Source organism: Tiliqua scincoides, chromosome 4 (genome assembly GCF_035046505.1).
Source record: "Tiliqua scincoides isolate rTilSci1 chromosome 4, rTilSci1.hap2, whole genome shotgun sequence".
In the NCBI taxonomy this organism is placed as follows: Eukaryota; Metazoa; Chordata; class Lepidosauria; order Squamata; family Scincidae; genus Tiliqua; species Tiliqua scincoides.
The window spans coordinates 107680934-107704436 of record NC_089824.1 but is presented as its reverse complement, the minus strand read 5'-3'; the positions used below and the strand labels follow the sequence as shown (position 1 = coordinate 107704436).

Sequence of the window (23503 nt, the reverse complement as noted above, 5' to 3'; positions counted from 1 at the left end):
TCGGGCTCTTACTGTCCAATACATGTTATAACAGATTAGAAGGATAGTGTCACAGGCATACAAAAAATTAGAGGGCACTTCACTACAGTTATTATTGGCACCTCTTGTCTCATGCAAATGGATTTTCCACTCCCAGTACAAACTATTTATAGGACTTCTAAAGAGACGTCAAGTGACGGAACACCACTGTAATGCTGTGGGGGGGGGGCGGCAGACAAAAGGTATCCAGGGTAACAGGGAAGTCAATTATCCAACTCTGAAGTGCCAGTGCAGCTGTAATGCAGCCCTGAGTCAAGGGAACAAACATTCCCTTACCTTGTGGAGGCCTCCATAATTACCCTCCCCCCACAGGATGCGGTGCTCATCCCATTGGCACAGCTACACCAGGGCTGGAAAGTTGGAGAGGATTTGGCCCCTGAACTGTTCTCCAGGCTTACACACGCAAACCCTACCTTCACAGCTTCATCCGCTCTGCAAGGTGCTGAGCACTCCCCAGCCTGCCTCCTTCTTGCCTGTACTTCTCCACCTATAAGGCTCCGGCTGTAGACAGAAAGAGGGCAGATCAGTGGGTGTCAAGGAATTTACCCAAACCTTCCAAGGGTTCCTTGGGGCAGTCCAATTTCCCTCTGGTCAACCAGGAAGCATGCACTCCAGCAATTTACTTAAAAATTCATAGCTTTTCAATGTTAGTAAGAGGAATCCCACAAACTGGGGCTCTAAAAGGAGAATTTCAAAGTGGTGAGATAAATATGTTTTACAGACAGCAAAACGCAACAAACTAGCTACTTACTACATGATTAGATTCTCAAAGACATGCTGTGTGGTGTCAATGTTCAAGCAGCATTCCAGGCAAACTATACCTAATGGACTGATCTCTTCCATTTATATAGCAAATACCCCTTTTGTCCAGTTCAATCAAATAATCCTAGTATCTGTCGAGTCATGATCTCCCCCTCAGGGACCATGTCACATAACCTCTTAATTATTAGATATCTGGCATAACTCCAAATTGACAGCACCTGGAGGCTTTCCTGGCCACCTCCATGCTCATCAGATAACAGGGTCACCTGGAGGGTTACTCCCTTTTAGTTCACAACAGTAATTCTCCACTCTTGGCATCCGCTTTATTTATTTACTGTATTTTTATCACACTTTCCTCCCAATATGGGGACACAGAGCAGCTTACAAAAGCATAAAAAACAGAAAATACAAGAAGTCATAAAATCACAAGTCAAACAATTACAAAATACCTTTAGAAACTCATAAAACATTTAAAAACAACCTAAAAACAATTACAATGAAACAAGAGCAAAACAACAGCAGGCACCTTATAAGAAAAGGCAGAACCTATAAAATCCAGATGTTCTTGTTAAAAGGCTGACAACTCAGAAGGCTTGTCTGAAAAGAAAGGTCTTCTGGCCCCACTGGAAAGCCTCTAAGGAGAGAGGTTCGTAGATTAAGAGGGAGGGAGTTCCATAAGGTTGGTGCCACTACTGAGAAGGCCCTGTTTCTTGCTGCTGTCCCTCCCACTTCCTTACAGGATGGCACATGCAAGAGGGCCTTCTTCAATGATTGGAGGGGACAAGCGATTGTACAGTAGTAGGTAGTCTCTCCAATAAATAAAGCTTTATCTGTTTTATTCCTCTAGCTGGGCAGTTCTCTGACTTCTTACATTTACTTCCATTCCTTCAAACAAATTCAGACTTCTCCACAATGTGGGTCTCCCAGAACAGACATTTACACTTCAAGGCAACAGATCTTACATCAAAGCATGGTATCCCCAGCATCCTTCTTCCCACATTCCCATCCACTCATGGGGGAGGGGGGAAGGGAATCCCACCTCCGTGACAACCACCATTTTGAGCCCATAGAGACTCATGGGTTCAAATCAGTTTCAATTTTTACAGGAAGTTCAGACATAGAGACAGTTTCATATTTAGAAACCAGAGTAGCACACAACTTGAATTTCCAGTTTTGGTAATGCTTTTTCTTCTTCTACCCCAAGGGTAGACATAAGAGTGGACCACAGAAATGGAGAAATTAGATTTTCATATAACTGATTGGGCAGCAGCTTGTCCACCCAGAATCAAAAAGTAACAGCAAGGACAGGAAGACTTTCTAACTCAGGTCTTATTATATGACACAACTGTGGTTGTGTTTTTTTTTAAGTTTCTAAACATTAAAAAGCAGAATCCACATGCATGTCAAAGAGGCACAGGCCTTTCACATGCAGCTGAGTACTAGGTTTGGGGCTGAGAGGAGGTGGAAGGTCAATTGAGAGTACATTCGAGGAGGTTTGTATGGGGGAGGTTTGCTTGGGAATTCCCCACCCCCTCAAACAGCACTGCTCTTGTGAAATTTCACAGCCTGCTCCCCAGGGCCTAACAGAGGGAGGTAAAGGGGGTAATTGGCTCCCAGGCCCAGGGTCAGAAAGGAAGGGGCTCAGGAGCCAAAGGAGGGGGCCTAGAAATTTCCTGTGCTCTTACATTTTCCAATCCCACTCAGACTCACTGCCCACATGGGATGCTGGGGGCATTACATGGGCACATGGCGGCGACTGCTGCCACAAGCCATATACACCAGACCCAGGAATGCATACATTCTTTAACAGTGTCACATCTGGGAGGAAACTGACCTTCTACGGTAGCTCTTTGGCTTGTGGATCTGCCTACCATGAAGGAGTGTAGAGACACAACTGTGGGACTGCAGCTGCTGCAGAAGTCAGTTTTTGTATACACAGGATACTTTCCATTCTAGCGTGAGTCTGAATACAATGATGCTAATCTCTTGCGATGATTTTCTATATCTGAAAGATTTTAGAGAGATTTGGTTTTGTGCATTTCCGTATTACTGTATCTAGCTGCCAACGCCAGGCAGGCAGGTAGACCTGAGCTCTGCATTGGGAGGACTGGTAGACCTGGGCTCCAAAGACTACTCCAGCGGTTGCCACTTCCCCCTGCTGTCTGCTTTGCCCCCATTTTGCCCACCCCCATTGCTACATCCCCATTCTGTTTCATCCTCTTTGGGAAGGGACCCAAAAGAAATTTTGTACCCTGATAAAATTCCTCTCAGATACCCTGCTACTCTCCCCCCCCCACACACACTTGGGGCCCAATCCTATCCAATTTTCCAGTGTCAGTGCAGCCATGGTCATGGGGTGTGCACTGTATCCTGTGGTGGGGAGGCAGTCACAGAGGCCTCCTCAAGGTAAGGGAACATTTGTAAGTAACAAATGTTCCCTTACCCTGGGGTTGCATTGAAGCTGCACTTTCGAGAAAAATTGGAGACAGGTTAACAAGGCTGGACTGGTTGGCAACCTTCAGTCTCTCAAGGGGTCTCCTGTCTAAGTACTAACCAGGCCTGACCCTGCTTAGCTTCCAAGATCAGACATGTGCAGGGTAACAGTTGCTGTCACTGCAGGGGTATCGTTTGCTATTGCCATCACTGATGATCTCTCTCATATGAGCAACACATATGGCAGGGATGTCATAAAACAAGGGTGTTGGCAGGTGTTGACAAAGGGTTGGCAGACAGAGCCCCCTCCCCACCCTGCAAGATGGGAGTGATACATACTTATAGAGCACTGACAGGGTGATTTTTTGAATACTGACTGACAGCCCAATCCTACCCACACTTTCCTGGGAGTAAGCCCCATTGACTAGAATGGGACTTACTTCTGAGTAGACATGCATAGGCTGGTGCTGTGATTCATCCACACTATTCATGTGACATGAACACCAACCTTGTAAGGTCTTGCTTTTGAGGGGGGGGAGGGGGTGCTGCCCAACCACAACTATGCCAGTTTTCGCCCTTGTCCCCTCCTGGGGAACAAAACACATCAAAGCTAACCCGGAAGCTGCGCCCTGACCCAGACGACCTTCCCTCTCCCCCGTTTTTAAGTCTATGGGCCCTCCAGAAACACATCTCCCAGAGTGCTTCACGGGAGGGAGTGGCCAAAGCGGACAGATCGCAGAGTGCCTTGCAGGCAGCGGAGCTCCTGGAGAGGGAGGAAGGGGCGCGAGGAGCCCCGCGCGGACATCTCGTGATGTCAGGCCCGGGGCTGGATGCGGCGGGGCAAGGGAAGGCGAGCTCAGCCGCCGGAGGGGCGCGTGCCCGGCGGAAGCTCCTGACCACGGAAGAGGCAGAGCTGTATGAGCTCGCGCAGGCGGCGGGGACTGGCCTTGACCCGGAAGTGTTCAAGTGAGAGAAGGCGGGAGGGGAGGGCTGTCTGTGGGCGTGGCCTCGCCCTCTGTTGCTGTGGTGATGCACCGCCTTGATTGATGGGCTAGAGGTGCGCGCGCTCCTTCAGTTATTCGGGGCGGGGCCGTGGGTGTGTCCCTCCAACTGTCGTGCCAGTGGGCGGGGCACCCTTCCTGATCGGGAGCAGCCGGAGCACGTGCAGGAGCCCAGGTGTGCCCGCCTGGAAAAGGTGGCTGCAGGGGGCAGTCAGAATGGGAGCCCAGGTCTCCCTGGGTGGAGACCTGGTGGGTCTGGGCCCTAAGTCCAGGCAGGAGCCCAGGTCTACCCGCCCAGCAGGCCTCAGCCACGGAGGCTGCTGGATCCAGGCTCCAAGTCTTGGTGGAAGCCCAGGCCTGCTCACCCAGCAAGCCTTGGCCACAGGGGCCAGAGTTCACCTGGGAGCCCAGCTCTACCCACCTGATTGACTGGGCTCTAGAGCTAAGGTAGTGCTCATGGTCCTGCCCCCCAGACACAAGCACTGGCTCTGCCACTGTTCAGAGGAGACGGAGCAGTCGCTCTCGGGAAGCTGGTGGCACATAAAACGCCACTGGCGCTGGAAGTCCAAACTGTGTCTCTTCTGCTCTAAGCTGTGGTCTGTGTGGAGCAGCATTTCCCTTCCCAGTCATTCACTGAAGGGGGAGCAACTCCCCCTGCAGCGCTTTTGTCCTGACACTGATGTTGACATCAGGGGTGGTTGCTTGCCTGTGAGATCGGAAACAAGACGGGACCACCCCAAAACAAGCTAGGCTTTTCCATGTTCTCGCAGGACTCCCTGGGGGTGCAGAAGTGCATTCATCTGTACACTAAGAGAGAGGGTGTACACTAAGAGCCCCCCAAAGCAGCTCCTGGCAGACAAGAAACATGGAATGGGGGGACATGATTGAGACATACAGTTGAGATATTGAGATGTGTATATGCAACTTCCTGGTTTTAGAAATGGGTTGTGTTGGATGCAAGGGAGGGCACCAGGATGTAGGTGTCTTGTGTGCTCCCTGGGGCATTTGGTGGGCTGCTGTGAGATACAGGAAGCTGGACTAGATGGGCCTATAGACTGATCCAGTGTTCTTATGTTCTTAAAGTAGCAGAAAAGTGGGGGAAAGGCTTGCTTGACCACTTAACAGTTTAGAGCAGGGGTGCCCAAACTCTGGCCCTGGGGCCACTTGCGGCCCTCGAGGCTTCTCAATGTGGCCCTCAGGGAGCCCACAGTCTCCAATGAGACCCTGGCCCTCCGGAGATTTGTTGGAGCCCACACTGGCCTGACACAACTGCTCTCAGCGTGAGTGCGACTGTTTGACCTCTCACATTAGCTGTGGGATAAGGGCTCCCTCCACTGCTTGTTGTTTCATGTCTGTGATGCAGTAGTGGCAGCAAAGGAAAGGCCAGCCTTGCTTTGTGCAAGGCCTTTTATAGGCCTTGAGCTATTGCAAGACCTTCATTCATTCATATAAGTTCATCTTTAATATATTCATTTATGTAAACTTATGTAAATTTATTCAAATTTTAAATGTGAATTAATTCTTTTTTCCCCCGGCCCCTGACACAGTGTCAGAGAGATGATGTGGCCCACCTAACAAAAACTTTGGACACCCCTGGTTTAGAGCAGTGCTTGCCAAACTTTTTAGTGCCAGGGCCCACTTTTCTAAATGACAGTCTTATCAGGACCCACCTAGCTTTATAAGACTTAATAATAACTAGGTATTTATATACCACCTTTCTGATCATTGGATTATTCCTCTGACTTTATTCAAGGCGGTTTACATAGGCAGGCATTTCTAAATCCCTCAAGGGGATTTTTACAATAGTAGAGGTTCTCTCTTTCAAGAACCAACAACATTTCAGAATTGATCTTCCTGGTCTGGTCTGACCTCCAGTTCTCCCACGCAGGCTGACAAGCAGCTCCATCTCTCACATGGAGGGCAGCCAAGACACTTCTTGCTCAGACCAAGAGCAGGTGGAATCACTCAGCTTGGCTTTGTCAGCTGCTTCAGGGTCTCACCATTCTCAGCCATTCAGGGAGCTGCCGGTGTCCTCAAACTGGCGACCTTCTGATGTTATCTTCGGGCTAACGGAGGCTCTACCCTCTAGACCAGACCTCCTGATAACACAGGCCTACAAAATTGAGGGTCAGAAAAGTTTTACTTTAGTAGACCTCTCTTTTTATCCTTTCTATAATGGTGGGTGTGGGGCCTACCTTTGGGAGCATTTGTTGAGCTATTCTCATGGCCTTATGTTTCCCTTCACTTGGCCTTTGATAAGAACCAAGGCATGGTTGCCTCCTTGCAGGTAAATGCACGCTTGTGCACAGTTTTCACTTTCCATAGGGCTCAATGCATTTTCCTTGTCAGCTATCAGCTTGCCAGTTTTGCACGCAGTCCACTGGTAGGTCCAACCCACAGTTTTGGAATGGCTAGTTTACAGTACCCTGGAAGTGAGTATTGCAGTTGAGGAGATACAACGTTGTTGAGGGTCCCACTTTTACATATTATTAGAAGACTCTGCTATTGGTGGTTGAGTGCTCAATCTGTTTGGCAGTGAAACCTGAAAGTTTCACTTGAAAGTGAGGTTATGGTTTCTGTATTCTTAAGGGACTCCCCAGAAACAGAGAAATATATAAGGCTGAAAATTAAAAGGGGAAAAAAAATTGACCATTGAGCATTCTTCACGTAAGGCATGTGTTGTTGGTTGGTTAATTAAAAATAATAATAATAATGGGAGTTGTCGGGTGAGGAGTGTGGATTGAACCTCCTCAGACCCCAACAATAATAAGTACCAGAAAGAGAGGATTAGGTTTGGAGGGATTCCTCTCATGTGATTCAGAAGCTCTCCTTGCAGCACTACACAGGAATGTCTCAAGCAAAGCGTTCTTTTTTTCACTTTCTGGAAAAAGATTGTGTGTGCATGTGGTCTTGGCAGCATGACAGAATGCAGATACAAGCATGCTGTCTGCCTCTCCTTGGTGCTATTAAAATGATGAGACAGGAGAGACATGTGGAGTCTCACAGACTTTGTACTAAGGCATAGATGTGGTGGAAGAGAAGCTGCCTGAGCGCATGGTCTGACCAGCCAGGAGATGCTCTGCAAAGTGATGCCTCAGGCAGAAGCGGCACTGTTGAAAGGACGGCCTGTGTGATAATTAGGCTCTCCCAGCAGTTCCCTCTCTTACCCATCTTGGTCTGTGCCTTTGCCTGTAGTGTTCCTTGCTTTCTGAGGCCTCCTTCCATCTCTTCCTCCTCGAGCCTCAGCAGAAGTGGTGCTAGTGAAAGGGCAGCTCTGGGATAGTCCAAGTATCACATGGGCTGGATAAAGTGCTTCCATGATTCAAATCTGGCCCACAGTGTTTATGTTTGATATTCGTGGATAAAGCAAAACATGCCTAAAGAACAAGGTAAATACTGGAAAATAAAATGTAGGCATTGAACAGAAAAAATATAGCTGTAAAGGGGGGAAGCACAAATAAAAACAAGGAAAAGTCATGTATAGAAAGATACCAATAAAATAACAGATTGAACAGATTAAATAAAAGCAGATTATCACTCAGGGTTGCAGTTTGATACAAATTGTATACACAATTATGCTAAAAAAAATTGTGCTTAAAAAACCAAAGCACTTTAGAATACATAACACGTAAGTACTTCTGATAAAGATGTATATCTGTCAGTATTGCTTGGGCAACCACTTCAAGGGTGAGAACATTGGAAAATATTACATAATGTGGTGTTACAGTGGAAAGGACCCAGTCTCTAAAACATAATTCAGAACACTTCGCAACATTTTGTTGCAGTACCCTCCTGTTAAACTATATTCTAGCAGCCTTAATTGTTGAACAAAAGGATGCCTATGGTATGTTGGATGCTTTAAGTAGATGACAATCCTGGGCTACATCTCAGGAGTGTTGTAACTTAGACTTCAACTCCTTTGTACTCTTGCCAGTTTGTAAACTTCATTGAACATAGTGGAACTCACTTCTGAGTGGCCACCTGTAGGATTGCAGTGTCAACCTCAGACCACATCTTAACTGCAGTATTAAGTATGCTACGTTACAGGATTGTTGTAAACCACTATTTGCAGCCCTTTTCCTCCTGCAATAAGGACATTAATAGTGGACTATATTGGAATTGTCATAAACCACACTCATCAGCTTTACTGCATTATATTTGCAGTATAACTTTTAAAAGACAGAATATTCAAGTTTTTTGCATGAAATAAAAGCTGAGTTACTAACTTTAGTTCATTTGCTGGGACATGCTGCTTCCTAGTCACAGCTACAACAAAATTCTGGATTTCTTCATGATTCCCTGTGGGCAGGTGTTCTCCATAGGCAAAAGAAAAGCATTGGAAGTAACCAGGAATTTCTGTCTGCAGATAATGGAATTGTCACCTAAGTATTCTTTTTAAGTCTATATTCTCTTCTAGGATCCTGCTGGACCTTCTGCGCATGAATGTGGCACCATTGGCTATCTTCCAGATGTTGCGCTCCATGTGTGCCGGTACTGAGACTGTTCCTGAGCCGGCACGAGGTCAGTGGTGCCCCCACTCCTCAGAGAATGAGGAATTTAATTAAAACCTACTTTAAAAACCCAATTGCTGTGATAAGAGTATGATGGAGAAAAACTTTTCTCCAGCAAGTACTTCTGAGTATTTTGAGGGTGCCTCTTCCACCTTCTGATGACTTTCTATGGTCAGTCTTAGATTAGGGGATAATCAACAGGCTGGAGCTGCAATACCATTTTCCACCAGATATTAATGGTGAGCTCTAAGGTCTGCCCTGAGACTTGAAGAAATCATACAAATGGAGACATTCTGTCAGCATTTAAAGTTTGATGTTCTGTGTCTCTGAAAATATAAACTAATTTTTGACACCATGTTCTCTGGCTATGAGGTTAAAATTAAAGTAGACTCTTTCCAATGTAGACTCTTTTCAAAGTCGTGTTCTTCCCTTGCAGATTATCAAGATCGGTGCTTTGAAAAGTTATGTCTAGTTTCTTACACAAATGTATTGTGCTACATTCTAGCTTGTTTCTCATGAATCTACATATTAGTCAACACTCATAGGGGGAGTGGGTTCACAGAAACAAACTCTGCCCCATGTCATATGCATGGATTTTTTTTTACATACAGTCAGTTCTCTTTATATGCAAACTCGCTATCTACGAATTCGCTCATCTGCAAGTGGATAAACTGCTACCTACCTCTTGTTATCCGACTTCTCATCTGCTATGCAGAGACCTTCTGGAGGCTGCAAGGCCCTTCAGAATGGCACCTATGACCAACAAGGGTCCGCGTTGTTGCGTGTGCCATTCTGAAGGCCCCTGCAGGCTCTGGGAAGTCTCTGCAGCATTCAGAGATTTTTTTTAGCACTTTTTGCTGCACTCTGCTGGCTTCCTCAGGGTCTCTGCTGGATTCTTCTGATGGGAGATAAGGTACCTCTTCTCCCCAGGGTACGCCTTGCATCTAACCCCATTGATCCTAACCTTGATTCCAGGAACCTAACTTAGCAGATAACGAGAACTGGCTGTATCTGCAACATATCTACACTTGTACAAACTGTATAGACATAGGCTTGTATGCCCAGACAGGAACCCTACAAAAACTTGAGTTCAGTACAGGTATGTTGCAAATGAAAGCATATGTGATTTGGGGAGTGCTTGCTAATGTGCAATCCCAATGCCCTACTAAGCTGTGTGCATGTGTGTAAGCTCATGATAAACTCCCAACTTTCTTTTTCCATCAGTAGTTAACATTCTAATAGGCATTGAGCCAGCCAGTATTCAAAGTTATAGAGGTAATTCAGCTTTATTATTTTGCATTGATTTTAGCCTAATCCTAACCAAGACTCCTTAGAAGTAAGTTCTGTTGATTTTAGTGGAACTTGCTTCTATATTAGTGTGCTTAGTATTTTAGTTCAAGTCTGCTACAATGCTCCAGTGAGTGCCCAGGGCAGCATTTGAAAGATCAGTAAATATTTAAAATTTGAGGGCAGACCAAATGCTCTTTTGTTTACTGTTCTGCATTCTCTCTGTGTCCCTCTTCAGGCGCTGTGTCTGTCTTCTGAAATTTTGCTACCAATCAATATCGGTATGAGTAGGAAAAAAATACATTTGATGGGTAGTTTCATTTTATAGTAGCACTTGTTCTTGACCAAGATCCCTTTACAACAATTTTGATTTAATTCTAGACATAGCATAGCTCTCACAATGACATCGTTTCCACCCTACAGCCTCCTTCAAGTGAAGTCTTGATAAAGTGGTCGTGCCACCTTTAGTAGTAGAGCTGTAGCCTGCAAGCCACAGGCCGGATCCAAAATTGCCAAAATTTCCCATTTGGGAACAGCAGCGGAGGAGGCTTTCAGATCCACACTGCAGCCCTTACATTTTGGTGCCAGTCTTCCTAGAAACTTGCACTGGGCAGCCACTTCCACCCAAAAATTGAGGCACAGAGTCTGCTGGAGTGATGGGCAGTGGACATGGCTGCCCATGGCAAGTTGCTGCGAAGATCAGCAAAAGGTAGGGAATGCAGCACATAACTGAAAGCCATTGCTGCACTGCGCCTGAATGGGTAATTCTGGCCTTCAACAGGCTGCAATTTGGAGACCGCTGAAGTATAGGACAGTGTAGATGAGATGTGTCTGGTAGAATATAGTAAGTCTGTTGGAGGAGCTGTTTGGCCATAAGAAACACATGGCAGAAGACATAAAGGCAGGAATGGCAGAAGGACATGAAGTGGGTGAGCAGGAGACAAGCTTGCAAGAAAGAAAGCTGTAGCACAGTAGGCTGTCCCTCTGTCCCTCTTTCAGTGCCTCTTCTCAGCTGAATCTTGGTGAACTTTTCAGCATTTAGCCCCTTTGTCTATTGATCCTGCTGCCGCTTATTGGTATAAGTTGCAACACTTGCCTGGATAGTATCCTTTTGAGCAAGTACACACCACTTAGAGTTTGGGCGTGAAAGAACCTGTTTGTTTCTAGGATCTTAAATACTGAATTTCAAAGCTGCTCAGAGACCACCCACAGTTATCATTCATCCGTCCTTACTTCACTGTAGCACTTTTTCCCCACCAAGAAGAAGGACTGTAAGGTTCTCCTAGGTCTTGCTCTTAGATTTCAACTTTGAAGGAACAGGAGATGGCTTTGGCATAGTCCTACTGCACTCATTTTTCCCAGTCAAGAAAGAACACGGCAGATTCTCAGTGGAGTCATGGTGGAGCCTCTGGTTGTGGGGAAGAGTATGGTTATGGTGAAGACAGTGGTGTCAGTTGCGTCTTGCTGCAAGAAACTTGTAAATTAAGGTTTGAGCTACTTATTTCACAAAAATGCATATAACAAAACACTGCCAATCATTTTGCTTGAGAGGGGAAGAGAAATGTAAGAGAGGGCAATTTAAAGCAGAGAAATGGCAGTGGAAGAGGTATTTAGCCTTTCCCTATCTTCCTCTTGTAAGCAGACCTATCAACTCATCCCAAGATTGCTCTTGAGTATATCATGAAGAACTTTGTCAAAAGTTCTTTGTATCTTGCAAATTATATATTATGTCTAAGGAATCATTTCTGTCTACATGCCTGTTTCCACGCTCAGAGATTTGTGAAACACTGGTGAAGAAGGCCTTCTCTTTGCTGAAGTCATGCTGATTCTTCTTTATCAAGATGTTCTTCCATATTAATGTAGTCTACCAATTAAATGACTTCTAATCCATTTGGCTAAGACTGCAGTACTATATACACTTATCTGGACTTACTTCTGAATAGGCAGGCATAGGATTGTGCTGTAAATGGTCTATAATTAACAATAACAAAAAAAATATTATCTACTTCCCAGTTGTTTGTTAAGGAGGCGGATTCGTATTTGGGTTGTGTACTTTTGTCAGCAGATCAACAATTTCAAACTTGAATTCTTTAAGAACTCTTGAGTGTATGCCATCTGAACTCTTGCAGTTCCACTGTTTGTCACTGATCGTAAATATGAAGTATAGTCTGCTCTTTTGCATGAATATTAAAGGCTCTTATTCTTTTCTTTTTCCTTGGTAGTGATATGACAATTTTCTCTGTCAACGGCTAGATGAATTTTTTTTGTTGTTGAAAGGCAGTATGTAAATATTCTTAATAATAGTTAGGTGCTGTTGCATTGTTAACTGTGACTCAGGTGATATTTGGCCTCTGCATTATTAAAAAGTGGCTCCTGATTAGCACTGATAGATACTGATATAAATACATTGTCTTGGGGTATAGTATAGGCTGTGAATGATTGGATACAGAGGTAGGTTCAGGCTTCTGTCTGTTGATCAGTGCCATAAGGGAAAGCATAAGAAAGTTCTTAACTGGGGAAGTAGCCTAAGTTATCTTTGTTATCATATTCTAATTACTTAAAATTCTGTGTGTTAATCTTACAAGCAGAGCATTATTTAGAAAAAAGGCAGAATGATTATCCCTACATTGTTGAACATCTTGTAGGATCTTATTGTGTGTATTTAATAGCTATGTGCTCTAGGGCTGTTATGAGTAGGAACTGCTTTTGACATTAGAAAAGGTCAGGCAAAAGCACTGAAATGTCTTAGTACTTTCCACACTATTGCACAAAATAATGGACTGCAAAAAAAGTATATATTTATAAAAATCAAAACAATGTGATGCATTACATGTGGAATTGCAAGAAGGTATTTGAAGAACTCAGATTTCAGAATAGAATCAGTAAACAGTAGTATATGCAGTCTATTTTTTCCCCTAAACCCTTCAACCTGATTATGCTGTCTTATTCTAAGAAAATATCTGAGTCTAGGATTTTCCCAGTGTGAATTGTACAGAGAGTGAGAAAGAGAGGATGCCATCATACAATGTATTGTATAAGCATTTGATCTTTCACAAGTTTGTTTCTGTGTCTATCACCATGTGGTGTTTCTAATTTGTTTCTATGTCTCTCTTTGAATTAGAGCCCCCATTTGTCTCTGCCAAGACCAGTAAAATCCCTGCTCCACTCTCATTTTCCTCTGCCTTTCGACCTCCAAGAATAAGAGTCACTAAGGCTGTGGTCAACAGTCCTGCTGCAGCTTGCTCGCCTCTCTCTCAAGGTCCCCCTGGCTCTTTCCAGTTTTCTTGCTGCCTGTTCTCTCCTTTTGCAGGTTGTGTGTGTTAGTTATCTACTGAGTTTTAGTGCAGTCTTCTGTGATGATGATAAAAAGGATCTCCTTTAAAAAGTGGGTCTCTTGCCTCCTGATCCTAAACATGGTTACTTGGCAGTAAGTACTATTGAGTTCAACAGAATTTGCTTCCAAGTAAGATTGCAGCTTAAATGTACAGTAATGGAAACCGAGCTAATTGCAAACAGTGTACATTCCGTTTTTGATGAATGACCTTTTTTCAAAACCGTAAGGAAGCATCTAATGCTACTACCTCAGCATAGTACAGCTAGGGGCTGCTTAGCATGCATGTACACATTAGTGTAAATCTGAATGCACATCTTGGCAGAACTGCTAGCATGGGAGTGATGGCTGAACAATCCCTGAGATTTCTGGAGGGTTGCATGCCAGCCTGCAGCAACAAGAAGTCAAAGTGCTTTGGCATCTTCAGCATTAACGTTTCCTCCAGATAGCAATCTCTCTTTGTAATGTCGGGGACAAATAGGAAATTTAGCACTGCCACCCATGCTGATCTTGCTACTTCATTTGAGATCAATTGCAGTCTGCTCAGCGTATCTGATAGTAGCAAAACCCTCCAATTAGAACTATCTTGATGAATGTTAAAACTCCCTGAAGATCCCAGTTTGTCTAAAACATTGGTCTATAAGGTGCCACAGTTCCCTTTGCGCTTTCTGCTTCCAACTGCGTTCATATGGTGATGTGCTTGGTACTGAGTTTGAATGACTTTGTATTAAGAGAGTTTCCTTTTGTACCATCAAAATGTTCTTGCTGTGTAATTTGTATCAAAACACTGGCCACATTCATACAATCTACCAAACCATAGCTTGATGGATTGTGGGTAAGCACTGTATTTGCATGCTTTTTTTATATAAAGCTAAGGCAAATCTAAGTGTACCTTGCTTTATATAGTACGGTACTTCCAGTTTCACTCAAACATTTTTTGCTGAGATGTCCTGATTAAGTCTCCAGTATACTGAGATGTCCAAATGCATTCTGAATGATTCCTGCAAACCACAGTTTAATCCTGGTTTCAGTTCTGATTTAAGGAGATTGCTGCAACATCTCAACTGGGACACTGTGGTTTGTTCAAAGTGTGTACTGCCGGAAGCAGAGAGAATTGAATTAAACCCAGTGCTCAAGAAGAGAGGAAGAGACTGGGTGAGCATAACGGTCAGTTGTGAATCTCCACACCATGATTTGGTAGATCATCTGAATATAACCACTGCTTTCAGGAAGATCCTCAGCTTTCAGAATTCTAGCCTTTGAGCTAGAATTGTTTAATAGTTTTCTTTGTGATATCTGAATAACATGTTCTTGTTGTGTTTGAGCAAATCTTTCAGGAGAAGTTTTGTGAAAGTATGTCAATTTAAAGCTGTATGCATGAAGTCTACACATGTTTTATTCTTTTAATTATGCAGATATATTACCTTGCTCTTTTCAGGCTATCATTGTTGGTGCATAGGAGAGGAGCTCCTTCCTCTGCTCTTATCTCCTTCCACTCCATCATTTTTGCCCCAGCAGTTTTTCTGCTGCTTGCAGAGCCTGCCATGTTTCCTTCCATTATTGTTCATGCACAAGGAGATATGGGAACTGGTAATGTGGTGGCCAAAGGAAATACAGCAGTGTGTGTAGGACAGATATTCCAGATCAGAACAATTTAGTTAAGCAGCATTGAATCAAACTGTTAGCATCATAATGCTTATGTTTGAAGAAAAACCTGCATTTGCCTCTTAACTCGGTGCAAATGAAAATCTTTCTGAAGTCCCCAAACTCTTTTACCCACGTCTATTAGATTCTTTATAAGAACAGACTGCCTAGTTTTGTTGCTTTCAGGGATGTACTTGCCAGTGCTAGGCTATCAATGGAGTAAATATATTTTTAAGTGGATTATTTGCCTAGTTTTAACTAATTTCATTGAATAATTTATCAGCATACTATTGGCCCCTGTGGATGCTTTTTTGAGGTTATTATATTTACAAGTTGTTGAGTAGAGTATATCATTGTTAAATATTATAGAGAAGGAATTATGAAGGATGGGATCCAAGCTGAGTATGTGGCCCCAAATTGTCAACCAACTGAAGGAGTTAAGCATATGCCTTCAGTGGTTCTGCTCTCCTATTTGGACCGTTTCTCAGGTGGAATGTAGGTGTAAGCTTTGCTTCTGAATAAGGTGCTTCATGCTTGGTCTGAATCTGTGCCACAGTTCAGATGCAGTGCCGTCAATTGCCTTCAGTGGCAATCTGATCTGCAAGTAGGTCACTGTTGTTACTGCATCACCCCAGTACTTTCAAAGTAGTAGCATACATCTGGTCATTTTGACTTGAGTATGGTTCTTTCTCTGTTGTGTCTTGTTCAGGCATGTACAGCACCTCTTGTCCAGTGCCTTGTTCCTTCAAATAAGATTCTACTCCCTTCCTTGTATATTCTTTACCATTATCTGTGCACAGTGCTTGGGGCTTCTTCAGGAACTGGTTGCTGATTGCTGTCATATACTCTCGCAGCTTGCCAAGCATCTTACTACTTTATTTCAGAAGATAGGTGATGAAGTATCTGGAGTAATCATGAATGAAAGTCAGCAGATACCTGTTCCCCTGGCATTAAAGCCTTCATTTGTTCACATAAGTCACTGTGGATGATCTCCAAAGGTCAAGCAGTCTTACTCAGACTGTTCTGTGGAAGTGGTATGTGCATAGCTTTCACCTTTATGCAACATGTGCACTTCATGGTTGTGAGACATGATGACATCCTTGGACCTTCAGTCAAGTTCCATTTTACATGCTGTTTTACAGTTGCAGTTGCTGGGTGCTTGTGTCCTAGGCATCACAGGTGGATGTATTTCTTGTATTAAACTGTGCATGAGTTTAGCTCATTCACGCTCATGCACAGTAACGTAGCTAAGGGGGTGCAGCGGGTAGCAGTCGCACCGGGCAACAAGCTTTAGGGGGGCAACAAGCTGAGCTTGACACCAGTGGCCAAAATTGTGAAAAAAATTGGTATGTAGGAATAATACCATCATGTTTTATATCACTAGAAAGGTAATTTAAAGCAGAATGCAATGAAACAAACACCATTTGAATATCTGTATTCTACCAAAAGTTATGGCAAACTAACCAGAAAACAAAAGCACAACTGCCTTATGAAACAAAAAGTGGATTTTCTTAACTCAAAACTGACCCATGAGACTGATTGTTCTGAGAGCCAATGAAATGTTGTTATGATACAGCATAGAACCAATAAGGAGTTAATATGTGTCAGCTCTCATTTCTGTGTATCATAAAACAGCTACTCCTGCTAATTGGTAAATAGGTACTTTTTCAAGTGGTGCTCCTCTTATATTTAGCAGGGGGACCCCTACTAAATGTCTCTAGCCCCAGCACCCCAGCACAATGTCTCTAACCAATAAGGGGCACACTTTTTATTTATTTACTTAATTAAATTTTATTTTGTCATGGAGGGGGGCTACAAAATCTTCTTTGATCCCAGGTAGCATATAGATGTTTTAGCTATGTCACTGACTGGGGAGAGGTGGCAGATCAAGTGTGTGGTGAACTGCTGGGGGGAGGAGGCAGGTTTCCCCCCAATTTGCACTTTTTACATGCTGTTTTACAGTTGCAGTTGCTGGGTGCTTGTGTCCTAGGCATCACAGGTGGATGTATTTCTTGTGTTAAACTTGAGTGCTGAGTCTAGCTCATTCGCTGTCATGCACAGAGTGTGACGTCACTTCTGGTTGTGACATCACTTCCATCACATCATTTTGAGCTCTGCACCGGGCTACATGTTCACTAGCTACGCCACTGCTCATGCATAAGTTTGTAGAGGTGGTAATCTGCAATTCCTCTGGCTAGAATATCTGTCCCCTTCTTACAGAGCAATCTACCCCCCCCCAAACCAGCACAAGTCCTTGCACCAGCTCCCGAGTGTCACAGATGTGATGTAAATCACGTTCACGGCTACTCAGGAGCAGACTAAGCCAGTGCAAGGACTTGTGATGACCTAGCAGCACTGAATGTGCACCCAGAGAAGGTAAGTTTGTGCCAGCCCAGGGGATTGGAGAGGGTGGTGGAACAGCAGAAAGAGGTGGGGAGCAGGAATATTTCGGTGGGGGAGGGTGGAATGGGAGATGAATCAGGCCTGGGAGGAGGGTGGGACCAGCCATGGCAGCGCAAGCTGGATCCTAACCCCTGACCCAACAGCTTTAACACAGGCTGCTCAGATTTATGCCTGTTAAATCATGGGCAGAGATCCAAGTAGCCCCATTGGGCTGAGTGGCATGTGAATAAAGGTGAATGAAATCCCATTACTCCAAGTTGCACCCAAGCCTGCACCTACCTTCTGAATTCAGCGCAGACCATTCAGCCTGCCTATTGCAGTACAGGTAATGATTGTGCATTTAATCTCACATTGGTTCCCTTGGACTTGAAGTGTGAGGCTATTGCTAGTGAGGTTTTTCATTTAGTGTTTATAATTGTGCTGTGGTCCCTGTCCTGAAGGCTCACGATCTAAGAGAGACACAAGAAAGACAACAAAGAAAGGAGAGGGAAATCGATGCAGAGAAAGATTGAGGAGCAATATATGGTTATTTACCATGCTTGCTGTTTTCTCTGATTAAATACAAAACCTCAGTAATCTTGGTGTTAAGCTTATATCTGGAGGATTTCCTTTAACATCAAACCCTTCAATATTTTCTCTGCAGAATATAATGGATCTTTTTATGAGAGCAAACTCTTGTTAGCCCTATTCACTTCTGACAGTAATATAGCTTGTATTGTGTGAGATGATCTAATTAAGAATATAAGAGCCTTGCTGGATGAGGGCCTATCTAGTCCAGCTTCCTCTGTCTCACAGTGGCCCACCAGATGTCTCAGCAGCATACAAGACAACAATCCTGTATCCTGTTGCCACTTCCCTGCAGCTGACATTCAGAGGTAGTCTGCTTCTAAAATCAGGTTGTGTAGATCCCATCATCACTTGTAACTTGTGATGGACTTTTCCTTCATAAATCTGTCCAATTCCCTTTTAAAGGAATCTAGACTAGGTGCCATCACAGCATCCTGTGGCAAGGGGTTCCACGTAATAATTATACACTGGGTAAAGAAATATTTTCTTAACTCTCTCGCTACTCAGTTTTAGTAGATGTCCCCTAGTTCTGGTGTTTTGTGAGAGGGAAAAGAGCATCCCTCTATCACTATCCATCCCATGCATAATTTTATATGTCTCAATTATGACTCCCCTTGACACCTTTTCTTCAAAACTGAAGAGCTCCAAATACTGTGGCCTTTCCTCATAAAGGAGGTACCCCAGCTCACTAATCATTTTGATTGCCCTCTTCTGAACCTTTTCCAGTTCCACTATGTCCCTTTTGAGAAGTGATGACCAGAGCTGTACACAATACTTGCACCTGCATTTGTGGCCTTATCATCAATTTGTACAATGGCATTATAATATTGGCCATTTTATTCTCAATTTCTTTTTTATCCCAAACATGACCTTCTTCACAGCTGCTGCACGCTGGCTGGACACTTTTATTTACACCAACACCCCAATATCTCTCTCATGATCTGTCACAATCAGCTGATAATTGCATTGCATGTAATGTTAAACAGCATCTCTATAGCTAGTGCTGCTCTGAATGTGCCAGAAGTGTAAGCTTTATCTGATTTTTGTCCTTGTGTATAAACCTAAGATAATTGAATACAGGTTGATTCCCTCTAGAATGAAAGGCAGGTATCGTGAGTAGGAAGTGAGTAGGAAGTATGAGAAGGAAAGGAAAAAGTAGCACAAAGCTCTGCTAGGCTTATGTCTCTTCTTGCCACTTGTAGAGAGTAGTGATGATGATCTGAGGGGAAGATTAGTGGATTTGCTGCTTGTGTCTTAAGATAACAGCCCTGAGTAAAGGTTGGTTGATTAAACAAGCCTTTCGTGTGGAGCAGCTCTTGCTGATGTTGAACTGACCAACTATTTCTGTATGGCTTGGTATGCTATTGTTTCTAAACAATTCAGCGATCTGACTATAGTTTGTTCAGCTTGCACCTCTTTTTAACATTTGAAGAATTCTAGCAATTAATAATTTGGTTGTAATCAAAATTTTGAACTTTGTCTCTACAGGAAGAACCAGAGCCAGTTCTGCAGCGACTGGGAACCAGCCTCTGTCGGATCACAACAGTCGGGAAGGATCTGTCCAACGAGTACCTCGGCAGCCAAGTGCCAGCAGGCTACAGAAGACTGGGTGTCCTGGGAAAAGTACATAGATGTTTGGAACAGAGCAGCAGATGGATTTGTATTTCCTAGTGCAGCAAAATTGCAACATAGCAAATACAAGGGAGTCAGGACTGATCAGTAATGTTCCAAAAGGTCACACAACTGAACTTTGTTGCAAGTGCCACAAATGGAATGAAGGTTGGTTGATACAGAAATCCCTCAAGCATACTAATAAAGAAGATTCTAATAAGGTTAGAACCAGATGGTTAATCTGGTTTTCTTATTTTAAATGTCTAGTAATATCTGTACCAATAACTAGACTGCCCAAGGCTGTTCTTGCATCAAAGCTCTAATCTTACTACTACATGTTTTGTGCTGTTATTTGAAACATCTGTTGAAACACGTTTCTCCAATTTCCCTTTAGAGAGTTTGGCATATAAAAAGAAAAAGTGCATGCAGGAAAATAGTTACCTTGTTTCAGTTTTCCTTCCAAGTAAGTGTGCATAGAATTACAGCTTTAGGGCCCAATCCTATCCAACTTTCCAGTGCTGATGCAGCCCTGTGAAAAGGGAACAAATGATCCCTTACCTGGAGGGGGCCTCTGTGACTGCTCCCCTACTGCAGTATTCAGCACATGTCTTGATGGCACGGCTACACCAGCATTGGATCGGATTTGGCCCTTTGTCCCTTGAAAGTCCTCTCATTCACATTTATATCCCACCTTTTCTCTAAGGCGTTCAGAGCAGTTTATCTGACGATTTCGGAAGCTCCCTTCTGAGCAAGAGCAGATAGTAAACCTGTGACTTCAGAAGACAGCCAATTAATCCAACTGGGTGGATTGCTTGAACTATGGCCTGCAGTGTTTTTCCTAACAATTGTCAGTCTTAACTGCAACCCGGGAGTAGTAATTCTCTTAGTAACATCTTAGTTACTGCACATCTTAGTAACTTCTAGACTTGCTTCGACTCCCTTGGGCTGACCTGTTTCCTCAGCAGTTTCAGCTGAGTTTATCTGCAGCCTTGACCTCTTCCCTGTATTTTCTATGTGACCTTTTACCTGAATAGGTACGCACCTACCAACATGTGAATTTCTGAGAAAAGAGGACAGAGGCAGTTCTTCACGCTGAGGAAGTGTGATGTTTCTATGTGTGTGATGTTTCTATGGAGTTTCCATGTTTCTATGATGTGTCTGTGATGTTTCTGTGTGTTCTATTTCAAGTTCTATTTCAAGTTCTGTTTCTATGTGTTCTATTTCAAGTGTGAAGTTTCTATGTCTTAGAAACCCCCCAGCCTGATAGTATGAAACTTGTATTCATGCAGATTATTTCTTAAATCATAAAATAAAAAAATGAAACATTACAAACGATTGTGTGCAATTTCTACACGACTTAATATTTGCACTGAACCTGTCGCTTCTTTGGTTGTAGATACAAGCTATTAGTATTTCTGTAAATATTCTACTACAGTCTAAAGTTGCACAAAAACAGGTCAAGAATGTTGAAACTAAACTCAAGTGCCCTCAGACGTCTGTACAGTCAGCCCTTAGTATCCTTGGGAGTTTGGTTCTGGGGTAGGGGGACCCTGCAAGTACCAAGATCTGTGGATATTGGGGTCTACTTTTAAAGGTGTTTTAAAAAGTCAAAATAAGTCAGAAAATAGCCTTTCCTACCATAGCACTGTAAGACTGTTCCATTTGCAGGGCTGCAGGACATTCAGTGGTGCTCCTGAAGCCACTTCTGATTTGCGCAAACCCCTCTCTCAGCCCTGGCTCACCTTAGCGCATCCTGGAAGTGGTTTCCAAAGCACCACTGAATACCCTGCAGCCCTGCAAATGGTGCAGTTCTGCAGGGCTGTAGTAGGAAAGGCTATTTTCTGACTGACTTTGACTTTTTAAAAGCAGACCCCAGCATCTGTGGCATCCAGAGAGTGAAATCCATGAAAGCCAGACCTGCAAATAAGGCGGGTCCACTGTATTTGTGGCAGTGTGCATCCAGTTTTCCTTGCATTGGTAGGGCAACTGAGCTACTTGGGGAAAGCACAGGTGCCAGTCTTTTTGAAATGGCAGTCTCATTCAAATGTAATTGCACCTCTGTCTTGGGGTCACAAAGCTGACTATGGAATCACACAGCCAGCTTTAATAAGTTTGGGGAATATAGAGGGGTAATTTATTTCAGTGCTTTAACATACAAGCTAAATGAAACCCCTTTGAAGCTGCCTTGTACCAAGTTAAGTGGTTGGGCCATGTAGCTCAGTGTTGTTAGTATTCAGTGGCACCAGCTGTCCTGGGTTTCAAATGGCACTCTTTCCCAGTCCTAGCTTGAGTTGCCAGGGATCCCAACATCGCCTTCTAGAGACATCCTAGCAGGAGACAACAGAACATAAACTGTGATCTTCTATCTAATGCCAACAATAATCCCACAATTAACTGTGTCAAATCAGATACTGCAATAGTAGCTAATATAATTAACAGAATCATACTTTCTCATTCCTCTCCAGGTGCAGATCATTTGGCAGAACCATCAAAGGGGTTTCTTTTTCATCCTAAAATCTAACTGAAAGCCAGGTCCAAATGTTGTTAGAAAATCTGCATCCTCAGAAATGCTTCAAGCCAGTTCACCACCACCTGTCCCATCACTTTGCTTACGAATGAGGGATTTGCCACTGACCAAGTTGCTAAGATTGGATGCGTTCAGAGAGAGCTTCTTTAGCAGCAGGTGCACAACTGCATCTTCAACACAGGTTAAATATCGCCTTTGCTGAAAGAAGCATTAATTGTAATCCCTACCACTGCCATTTTCAACTACTGTGCCATGGCACACTGGTGTGCCACAAGTGGTCCACAGGTGTGCCGCGGGAATTTGGGGGGAGGTCATTTATTAATAGGGCCAATGGGAGATGTGAGCCCCCACTGGCAGCATGGTGTGCCTTGTCAGTTGTCAAAAACCTGGTGGTGTACCTTGACCATTTTAGTGCCTTGTCAGTATGCTGTGAGATGTAAAAGGTTGAAAATCACTGCCCTACCAGTGTGTTCATCTTTTATAAGTTAAATGTGTATTTAGTTAAGAAAGGCAAAGTTGAGTAAACAACGCATACGTTGTGCTTTCTTCAGTACCCTTTTGGCATCCTTAGACAACAACAGAAACCGAGCCAAGCAATATTGATAAGACAAGATCTGGACACCAAAGTGAAATCAAAGTTGCTTCAAGTGCAAGTGACTTTCTTCACAGGTACTTGAAAAATATGGCACAATGGGCCTGCAATGTTTCCACCTACCATGGGAAGTAGGTTGGAGAAGGCCCTACATCACACAGAGACCTGTACTAGATGCCCAAGCTGTGTTTAATTGCAGTTGGTACAAATTTCCCACTACCTGTTCTCTAGCAAATCATTGTTCCAGTTGCTCTTGTCAAATTATTTTGGTACCAAATTCATCCCTGTATGTTGCTGTTCCACTCAACCTACCCTATGTAAGCAAACAGCTTTGGTGTGGCAGGGGGAAATTGGAAACCAGGACAGGAAAAACATTTGGATGCAATCCTCTAGAAAAGGTTGCAGGAGGATACAGTCCTTGGAGGAGAAGATGTCAAATTCATTTAATCCAGCATTTGCTGCCCTTTCTCATGCTTTGCTACAGCCTGGTAGCATAGGATGAACAGATTTAGAGGGCACAGCTCTAAATTAACTTAGCAGTTGCCTCCATTGTTACTCTGAGTGCCAAATCAGATCCAAGATTTAGCCATAACTCACACTCCAGTACTGTTCATTTTCAAATACAAGATGAAACAGGGATAACTCCTATTTTGTACTTTTAAGTATGATCAAATCTACAACAGTAGTTTCAAACTTTTTTTCATCTCATGGCCCCCTGAGAAGATGCTAAAATTGACAAGGCACACACGCTGCCAACCAGGGACTCACATTCCCCAATGGCCCTAATATGACCCT

The 23503-nt window shown here is 43.7% G+C and overlaps 2 protein-coding genes across 2 annotated transcripts in view; one reads left to right on the top strand and one right to left on the bottom strand.

The window, feature by feature from the left end:
• The window catches only part of TNFSF4 (TNF superfamily member 4), a 33514-nt gene extending 31715 nt beyond the window's left edge, over nt 1-1799 (bottom strand). Inside the window, exons 1-2 of the mRNA XM_066626557.1 lie at nt 1764-1799; nt 453-540 (exon numbers count right to left, since the gene is read on the bottom strand). The gene's annotated coding sequence lies outside the window, so the exon portion shown is untranslated. The remainder of the gene's footprint in view (nt 1-452; nt 541-1763) is intronic.
• A 2161-nt stretch (nt 1800-3960) lies between these two features.
• Nucleotides 3961-20921, top strand: LOC136648840 (mitotic-spindle organizing protein 2B-like). The gene is made up of 4 exons (XM_066625104.1): nt 3961-4200; nt 8653-8756; nt 13155-13292; nt 19467-20921. The coding sequence occupies exons 1-4, from the start codon at nt 4046-4048 to the stop codon at nt 19607-19609; spliced, it is 540 nt and encodes a 179-aa protein (XP_066481201.1). The 5' UTR covers nt 3961-4045; the 3' UTR covers nt 19610-20921.
• The last annotated feature ends 2582 nt before the right edge of the window (nt 20922-23503 follow it).